Below are 10,340 nucleotides of genomic sequence, written 5' to 3'. Positions count from 1 at the left end.
TCTACTTCTCATAAGTTTTGAGAACTTAACTGCAATGTGGCCTTTATGAGATGAAAACTGGCTCAGGTGCCAAAGATCTGCAACATTAAGACCTTTACAGGTGGGAATTCACTGTGATTTTAGGTTCCCTGGCATCCTTCAGTCTTCTACTTCAGCTGAGGGTTCCCACCCAAGCCAGGACTCAGCCTTTGTTATTCTCATGCATCAGCCACAGGTCGCTACCTGTCACTTCAGAGTTCTGAGCACAATGAAAACGCAGACTTTACAAGCACTTCAAGTCACGACAAGTGATTAGCATTTGCACCAAGGATTTAAGAGGAACTCAGCCAAAAACTGTTCAAAACTGGCCATTTCATCCGAAGTGGGACAGCAGGGCCCAAGGAGAGAAGCTGGTTGGATTAATGCATACCCCCGCTTTCAATGACTCTACTGTATTTCAGTGAGAGTTGCTACCAACTCCTGCGCGCGCCCCCACCTGCCCACTCCACTAATCTCGTGTCTTATTCAGAGATACAGGGAACCGGTGGAGAAGATGAGGTACACCTGGGATAAGGAGCTCGTAGGTGTTTTACGTTTGAATTTAAGCAACGAATCTGCCGAGCTGTTTTTCTGCACTTCCCCCTTCGGCTGGGTCACGCGAGGGGAAAGCTCCAAACCACCCAGGACTCCTTAGAGTGAATCCCATCCCCTCAAGTTCCTCTCCAGAACCTCCCCCTACTCCCGCCCTTGCCCTGCAACTCCTCCCTCTCACTTTGAGTCGCACGCACCCCTGTCTCCTCCCTGCCCGCAAAACTACTCTTCAAAGACTTCCTTCCGGGCACCGCGAAGCCGGCGTGCTCCGCATTCGGAGAGGCAGCGGCGCTCGCCTTCATCCAGGACAACAAAACTGCCATTTCCGAAGAGAAAGGAAACGGCTCGCGGCTTCAGGGGTTCCCAGGCGCGGGCCTGCGAGGGAGGCCGGGAGCCGAGTCGCCACGCCCAGAACCCCGAGCCCGCCCCCGCGCCACCCAGCCCGGCGCCGCCGCCCCCGCTGCGCACGCGACGCCCCCTCCAGGTCCCGCTCCTGCGCCCTATTTGGTCATTCGGGGGGCAAGTGGCGGGAGGGGGAGACGTGAGCTGCCGAAGGGGAAGCGGAGCCGGCGCCGGCTGCGCAGAGGAGCCGCTCTCGCCGCCGCCACCTCGGCTGGGAACCCACGAGGCCGCCGCATCCTGCCCTTGGAACAATGGGACTCGGCGCGCGAGGTGCCTGGGCCGCGCTGCTCCTGGGAACGCTGCAGGTGCTAGCGCTGCTGGGGGCCGCCCAAGAAAGCGCACCCATGCCGGGTAAGTGGCCGCGGGGATCACCAGCCCCGTTCGTGGGACGCAGCGCGCTGCCGAGGCTTGGGTTCCCAAGTTGGACTCTGGTACAGAAAGTTCCGCGCGTCTCCGGTCGAACGCTCGAGGCGGACCCGGAGGTGACCGGGCAGGGTGGGGGGAAACTGAGGCTTGGACCAGTCACCCGCTGGCCCCGGGGCCGCCTGCTGAGGAAATTGCCTGGTGCTTCCCCTCTCGCTTTTTGGAAGTGGCGGTCTCAGGCCGGGACGGGTGCGCATAACCTGTTGAGTTTACCGCAAGTTGGTTTTTACAGCCTTTCCCTGAAGTTAATGTTTGCCCAGGTTAGAGTTTATCTAAGGTTTCAGGTTAGAGTTTATCTAAGGCTTCCGTTTGTAAACAAGATTAGCTGAGTTGAAAAATATGTCTACCGAGGCCCGCGGAAACGTCTCCCAGTTAGTTGGGTAGCTTTTCAAGCGTTTCCCCGGCATTTCATCGTCTAATATTATGCAGCATTATCCAGATGACTTACAGTCTTAAGGTCCCCCTGACGCTCGAAGTTAGACTTCGGAGCTCTTGGAGCTAGCTGGGAGCCTTTGGGGAGCGCGCCCCGCCCTCGCTGCAGTTGAGGCGGCTGCCCCCTTGGCGGGGCGCTCTCCACCCCTCGTGTGCCATAAACACCCGGCCACGGCGCGCGGCAGCTGCGCAGCGTTAAGGGCACAGCTGCACGGTCGCCGGTGGCCCGCGTCGTCGCTAGTAAGGTCGTAACAGGATGATGTTGACATTGCTTTTCTGTGTAGGGCGGAATTTGTTTCCTTTTAGGCCTTTGGCCCTTTGGAGACTTTAAACAGCCCTTTTTGGATGAAACCAGGAAGTTGGGATTTGCTGTGTAAATACTGTTCTCCTTGGTCAACTGTTACAGAAGTCAGGTCCCTACGTAATGGTCAGTAAACTAGGATAAGTTAACTTTCAGTGAACCAAGGTTTTCATGGTTTTGAATTCTGCCCATCCAGTGTATATTTAGCCTTAGATTCGTTTTATCCAGCAAGAGAAAAAGGAGGCAATTTGTAAATCTGGAAGGTTCAGGCACAACACTTGCTTTTTCTGGAATGATCTGGGTGAATTAACAATTTTTCTTCGTTTTGCTGAAGTTTTTTTGTTTGCTTAATTGTGCATGTGACAAACTGGCTTCGCAGACCTAATTTTGAGATCATTTAAGAAAAAAGTGGTAAAATCACATCTTGGTCCTAATTTTATACCAATTATTTCATGAGGTGAGTTCTCCATTTTTAAAAATTTGTTGCTGTGTTTGTGAAGATAAACCTTACTGTTTCTTCAATGAATTACCGGTTAGAGAAATTGTGAGTGACCATGCTTTTCTTTCTTTTGCCCTCATAACACAGATTTTTTTTCCCCCTATTTTAACACTCACTGTTTGTTCTGTTTATTACTTAATGTCTTACTAGAGGTTAGTCCCATTTGGAAAACTTAAAATGCTCTGTAGTAGGAGAGCCCTGAATTCATAAACTAGTATAACCAGCCAGAGGTAGAATCTGTTTCTACAGACTATGATGTCACCTTGCAACTAGACTAAAAGGTAACAATAGAAGATTTCTCAAAAAAGCTAGTAACTGTTAATCCAAATCTTCATATATACTGTAATCTGTATACAATGTCATTACGGAGTATAGTGATTTTTAGCAATCATACTAAAACTCATATGGCTGATTTTTACTGGATACATTTTCTTTGCATCCCACGCTATACTAATTTAGGTCCGTAAATCATCCCATTGGATCCTCACAGTATTGTCCCCATTTTATAGATAAGCTAATTTTTGGCAAGTAAAACAATTAATACATGTTTGGTTTCAGATCAGAATCCAAATTTTCAATTAACCATTTCACCACTAAGCCACATTAGTTGATGATGGCTCTTGAAGTAAATAATGCTTGTATTCCACAGTACTACCATTGCCTAGAATATTGTGGGAGAAGATAAAAACATTATTGAAATTCTGCTTTTAAAATACTCTTAACAGTCTGCTGCATAGCTTTATAAATATCAGTTGGAGGAGGGAGACTTTGAGCACGTTTGCAAATCAGTGAACAGGATTTATTGTATTCCGAAGAATGACATTAACAGGATGGGAGGGGAGGCAATTAGTCATTACTCTTAGTGGCAAGTGACAGAAACCCACCTTGAACAATCTTTGTGGAAAGAAAGGACTCTTTTGACTTGTAACTGAAAAGTGCAAGGATTGAGGTGGCTTGAAAATGGCTGTATTCAAGGGTTCAAATAAGTTGCCAAGAAATTAAGAAATCATAGCATAAGAGTGACAATAGCAGGGAAGCAAAAACAGGTGTTTGTGGTAGCCCAGCCAAAAGATGATGGTGAGTGGCAATGGAGATAAAAGGGTGGATTCTAGATCTGTTGGGGTTTGGGACTAATCACTTGCCAATGGATTGGAGGGTGGGATGAAGAAGAGAGAAGAATCAAAGGATGACCTCTTGCTTTTGGGGTTGAGCAGCTGGTAATGCAACAATTGGGAAGGTTGGGGGAGGAGCAGATTTCGAGTAGAAAATCAGTAGTTCCATTTTGGCACTCATATCTGCAGGCTTAGGAATCAAACAGTCTGGTCCAATTCCAGTCTCTGCCACTTTCTATCTGGGTGGCCTTCTCTGGGCCTCAGTTCTTGTCTGCAAAACAATACTCCTGTCTAAGAATTGTTGAGAGGGTTAGATGAGCTAATGCACATAACCCTGGCTTGTGGTAAGCACCTAATAATGTTGGCAATTATTTGCTATCTGCTGCTAAATACATCTACATAGTCTATTGACGTTGATCTTTTTCAAGTTAATCTTACATTGTATTCTTTTGTGATAAATAGATGATAGTCCCATCAAGAAGAAGAAATTCTCACAAAGAAGAAATTTGCCCAAGAAATAAAGATAAATCCTTCAAAGTTACTGCTTTTCTTTGTACTTTGAGGATTTTTTTTTTCAAGTGGGGGAGAGTTCATCTTTGTGAAAAGGACACAATAATACACTTGCTCTTTTCCTATGTGGTATACATATTTAATCTTCATTAGACAAAGACTCAAAACGAATAAAGCACTCTGAAAAGTTGCTTAATTGGGACATAGAAATCTCTGACATGTTTTCCAAATCTAAAGGTACTAATTTAAAAATTAAAACTGTACTGAGAAGGCTTGCAGTTAAATAAGAAAATCCTATTTTATCCCTCCATTGTATGAAATTAGGGGTGTTGGTGGGGTGGTGCAAGACCTAGAGATGCCTGTGAGTAGAGAGGGCCTCTCCTGAAATGGTCCACTCCGCTCATAAGAGCAGAGCTGTCGGTGGCAGAAATTGGTCCATCTGTCCGCAATTGTGTGGGTGAATGAATTTTGGCAAAGCTATTGCATTCAGTTGCTGGTACATAGTAAGTACTATGTAAGTGTTTGCTAGATGTTTATCTTGAAAAACCTGATAATACAGTCCCTTTTCGTGACAGCTTCAAGATATGTTTCATAACAACAGGGGCAAAAGTAGAACTTCCTGTGGAATAATCTACCCTCTCCACACCACTACCCCCACTCCCCCTAGGCAGAAAACCACATATTGCCAGTATTCTTAGTTATATGTTCTTTCATAACAGGATATTTCTTTATTTTTACAGCATCTGCAAACGTAGAGAATTCTGGGCCTCCACACAACTCCAGTGCTAACTCAACAGGTGAGTTTTAAAAGATTAAAAAAACAAATTTTCATTTGTCTAGGGTACATGAAGTAATAACAGCCAGGGAAGTAGGCGTAAGCTGATTCCTGACCTGTTTTAACCCTGAGTTCTTCACCCATGAATCGCAATAACCTGCCCTAGTACCCTATAGTAGACATCAGTAAGTGATAGTTCGCTGGATTAGTCTTTCTCAGTCTTGTAAAGATGTGAATAAATTCTAAAACAAAAAGTGTATCAGAATTTCATGTTACGAATTTTTGAAGCACATTTTTAGATGCGGGGGTTTTGTAGTTTGCCTGTAGATATGAAATGTCGGTACAGAAGTCTGCAGGTCTTGCTGATGAAACAAATCACTCTAAACTAGTCAGCCATGGCAGCCTTAATATACCTCTGCTGACTCTAAGGAGACCCTACTTACATTTCACTCATGAGGCAGACTCAACCCAAACACTTCATGAGGCCCTTACCCTGTGATTTTAGTTTGGGACAAAGCCTTGGGCCTCTGAGTTCACTAGCATGGAAAGATATAAGAACCAGGCTGATGTCATCAGTATCAGTAGTAAATCATCAAGGTATGTTTCTTGTAAACAATTTTTAAGTTATCTTCTCACTACCCTTAATCTTCACAGTTGACTGAGTTGGAAACTAGAAAAAGGTATACCAATCCTGTCACTAACTTGTTTACTTCTATTCAGAGAATATTGACTCTAACGAGCTAGCACATTCTAGGTTCTAAGAATACAAAATGGACCAAGCCTTAACTTCTAGGGGGTTTTGCTTTTTGTTTTTATTTTGCGGCAAAATATACATGACATAAAATGTATAACCATTTTTTTCAGTGTAAAGCTCAGTGGTGCTAAGTACATTCATGCTGCTTTGCAACTTGCTGGAGTTTTTATTTCTGTGGGGCATCCCAGTGTTTCACTTAGTTTATGTTCTTGGTTTACTGCTGTTCTTTCTTTCATTATCTCTGCCTTTTCGACTGGTGTCTGGTGGTACGTACTCAGGACATACTTTTATTCTAGTTTTAGTAATTCTACAGGAAACATTTTCATTGAGAGGAAAAAAGTCTAGATGGATTACTCCAAAATGTAGTAGTGGTTATCATTGGGTAGTTGTGAGAGGATCTTAGTTAAAAAAAAATTTGATTATACTTTTAGGTACCTTTTCCTTTTGTCCTTTATTGAATCTAATTCTGCACTAAACTTTTAACCTCGGGTAAACAAAGGAGGTAGAAGAAGCATAAAGACAGTAATATTAGTAATAGACACCATTTATTGAATGCCTACAACTTACAAGACACTCCTCATACATTTACTAATCTAACCGTGGTGAGGTAGATGTCATTTCTGGTTTACACATGGGGAAATTGAAACTCAAGAGTGGTTAGGAAATGCCCAAGATCACGTGACACTAAGTGTCACATTCAGGATTTGAAACCCAGTTGTATTTTAAAACCTGTGTCTCTTTATCACACTGTCTGAAATGGGTTATGGCCTTACTTTTAAAAAGTGCTTTTCACTGTGAATGATTATTAAAAATCAACTCAATACTTTGAGGGCAGCTCCAGAGTCAGTGGGATGATTTCAAATGCCCCTTCTAGTACAGGGAAATTTTTTGAGAAGAAAAGCATTGCCTCAAATTTTTCTAGAAGGAGAACAGGTAATACAACTATTAAAAATGTTTTTGCACAATGTATTATACTTCTAACTGTTGCATTCCTCTTTGTATCTTGAAAACACTTTTGAAACATGTTTGTGTATTTTTACAGGATGGATGCTTAACTGTGTTTAGTTACACATACCATTGTTGAAGCTTTGTTTCTTTGAACCTACTGTTTACCAATTTATTTGGTGCTATTTATTTAGTGCACTTTCTGTGACACCGTATTTCCTCTCACTAGGAAAACAGCATGTTTGGCAAATTCCATTATGATGTGTATTCCAGGAATGTACTTTCGGAAAAAGTGGAGACTGCCTGCAGTACTACTTAGAATGTTGGGTGTGTATCACATTTATAGGACTCACCACGTTGGAGTTTCAGAGAATCTTTTTTTCTCTTGTTTTGGTCTCCATCTAAGTTCCTTGAGAGTGAAATCTATGATTTATTCATTCTGACATCTCACTCTATGCCTGGTGCATAGTAGGTATGCAGAATATGTGTATTTTTGGTTGGTTGAACTCAATTGTGGAACGAAATACATATTTTGTAATTGCTGACTTGCCTTGTCAAAACACTATTATATACATTTTGCAGATATGTACTGGTTTGTGCTCCAATCCTATCCATTACTACAGCTGTTCTCTGTTTATACAGTAACATAGGTACTTAAAGTCAAACAACAGGAATGGAGGTTGCTTTCCAATGTACCATGAAGTTACATATAACAGTTCTTTTTTATGTCCCCTAATCATTATTTGAAGACAGCTATACTTTTGACATTCTTGTCTGCAGGGACTTGTTTGACACACTTTCATCTTACAGAGAAAATTTCCGTTATTTCATTTGTAGTCAGAGTATTTATATTTTAGATTCTTTGGATGGATGAATTTACACTTTATAGTGCAAGGAAGACACATGCCCAGATTATTTTTCATAGTGGGTTTGGGCAAGGATGTAAGGAAATGTGGCATGGTCTAGATGGGAGTGCAGATATCATCAGTAACTAGAACAGCAGCTCAGTATCATTCAGGATACAGCTGTCTCCTTGATCACCTAGCATTGCTTTCCAACGAAGAGGGATCTCAGAGGATTGGGTTACCATCATCCAATCTGAAGCTCTTTTCTTGGACATAACTTGCACCAACTCCTTTCCAAAATCGTTTATCTCTTAATCATGTATGTTCCATCTATTATGATTGCTGTTGGTTTGGTTACTCATCCTTGGCATAGTCATTTGGGCCACTCTAGTGGGGTTAGTTTTTTCCATAGACATGGCAGGGGATGGGTAGTTGTAAGAGGGTCTTATTTTAAAAATATTTTATTACACTATTAGGTACCTTTTCCTTTTATCCTTTGTTGAATCTAATTCTGCACTACTGAACTTTTAACCACAATTTTGAGCATTTGGACCTGTCTTGCATTTAGATTTCTACAGAAGAAAGCGTAGAAATTTGGGAACAGCTTATTCTGTATTCCAATTTTTACCCCCAATTGCAACAATGAAAGTCCCACTGAAGTGGAAAGAATTTATCAGGTATATAATCCCATATTTCACACTACCTTCTTCTATTTATTTTAGATAAAATGTTTTATGTATGAAAAGAATATTAGATGGAAACTTTCTGTGAGTTTGGAAATCAATCAAAGACAGGAACCAGTTGGCCTGACAGGTTGCTTTAGTTACAAATGGTGATACAGATGATTGATTGATTGATAGATAAAAATGGTGATAGATACAAATAGTGATAGATAGATACACAGAGAGACATAGAGATATCAATACTGGTTTTTCTCTAGAGATTTGATGTAGGAAAGAATTTTTCTAACTAAAGAATTCATAGTACATTTAAAATAACTGCTTCAACTTCTCAGAAAGTTAATTGTTTTCAACTCGTTTTTGAGATTGCATCTGAAAATTGCTGGTAATTTTTTTATGCTTTAAGTTCTAGGGTACATGTGCACAACATGCAGATTTGTTACATAAATGTACATGTGCCATGTTGGTGTGCTGCACCCTTTAACGCATCATTTGCATTAGGTATATCTCCTAATGCTATCCCTCCCCCCTTCCCCCCACCCCACGACAGGCCCCGGTGTGTGATGTTCCTCACCCTGTGTCCAAGTTTCTTACTGTTCAGTTTCCACCTATGAGTGAGAACATGCGGTATTTGGTTTTCTGTCCTTGGGATAATTTGTTTAGAATGATGGTTTCCAGCTTCAGCCATGTCCCTGCAAAAGACATGAACTCATCCTTTTTTGTAGCTACATAGTATTCCATGGTGTATATGGGCCACATTTTCTTAATCCAGTCTATCACTGATGGACATTTGGGTTGGTTCCAAGTCTTTGCTGTTGTGAACACTGCCGCAATAAACATACATGTGCCTGTGTCTTTGTAGCAGCATGATTTATAATCCTTTGGGTATATGCCTAGTAATGGGATGGCTGGGTCAAATGGTATTTCTAGTTGTAGATCCTTGAGGAATCGCACACTGTCTTCCACAATGGTTGAACTAGTTTATAGTCCCACCAACAATGTAAAAGTGTTCCTATTTCTCCACATCCTCTCCAGCACCTGTTGTTTCCTGACTTTTTAATGATTGCCATTCTAACTGGTGTGAGGTGGTATCTCATTGTGGATTTGATTTGCATTTCTCTGATGGCCAGTGATGATGAGCATTTTTTCATGTGTCTGTTGGTTGCATAAATGTCTTTTGAGAAGTGTCTGTTCATATCCTTTGCCCACTTTTTGATGGGATTGTTTGAGTTTTTTCTTGTAAATTGAAGTTCTTTGTAGATTCTGGATATTAGCCCTTTGTCAGATGGGTAGATTGTAAAAATTTTCTCCCATTCTGTAGGTTGACTGTTCACTCTGATGGTAGTTTCTTTTGCTGTGCAGAAGCTCTTTAGTTTAATTAGATCCCATTTGTCAATTTTGGCTTTTGTTGCCATTGCTTTTGGTGTTTTAGTCATGAAGTTCTTGCCCATGCCTATGTCCTGAATGGTATTGCCTAGGTTTTCTTCTAGGGTTTTATGGTTTTAGGTCTAACATTTAAGTCTTTAATCCATCTTGAATTACTTTTTGTATAAGGTGTAAGGAAGGGATCCAGTTTCAGCTTTCTACCTATGGCTAGCCAGTTTTCCCCACACCATTTATTAAGTAGGGACTCCTTTCCCCATTTCTTGTTTTTGTCAGGTTTGTCAAAGATCAGATGGTTGTAGATGTATGGTATTATTTCTGAGGGCTCTGTTCTGTTCCGTTGGTCTATATCTCTGTTTTGGTACCAGTAGCATGCTGTTTTGGTTACTGTAGCCTTGTAGTATAGTTTGAATTCAGGTACCATGATGCCTCCAGCTTTGTCCTTTTGGCTTAGGATTGACTTGGCAATGTGGGCTCTTTTTAGGTTCCATATGAACTTGAAAGTAGTTTTTTCCAATTCTGTGAAGAAAGTCATTGGTAGCTTGATGGGGATGGCATTGAATCTATAAATTACCTTGGGCAGTATGGCCATTTTCATGATATTGATCCTTCCTGTCCATGAGCATGGAATGTTCTTCCATTTGTTTGTGTCATTTTTTATTTCGTTGAGCACTGGTTTGTAGTTCTCCTTGAAGAGGTCCTTCACATC

The 10,340-nt window shown here is 41.7% G+C and overlaps 1 protein-coding gene across 2 annotated transcripts in view; it reads left to right on the top strand.

Moving 5' to 3' along the window:
- Positions 1-781: 781 nt before the first annotated feature.
- TMEM123 (transmembrane protein 123) overlaps positions 782-10,340 on the top strand; it is a 64,244-nt gene continuing 54,685 nt past the window's right edge. The window contains exons 1-2 of one of the 2 annotated variants that reach the window (XM_023208124.3): positions 782-1,323; positions 4,990-5,046. In XM_023208124.3, the coding sequence (XP_023063892.2) occupies positions 1,224-1,323; positions 4,990-5,046 (157 nt within the window). In that variant the 5' untranslated portion in view covers positions 782-1,223. The remainder of the gene's footprint in view (positions 1,324-4,989; positions 5,047-10,340) is intronic. The other variant, XM_023208125.2, reaches the window with a different exon arrangement.

Source organism: Piliocolobus tephrosceles, chromosome 13, assembly GCF_002776525.5.
Source record: "Piliocolobus tephrosceles isolate RC106 chromosome 13, ASM277652v3, whole genome shotgun sequence".
NCBI classification, from domain to species: Eukaryota; Metazoa; Chordata; class Mammalia; order Primates; family Cercopithecidae; genus Piliocolobus; species Piliocolobus tephrosceles.
The sequence above is the reverse complement of the archived record's forward strand: the minus strand, read 5'-3'. Positions and strand labels throughout refer to the sequence as shown.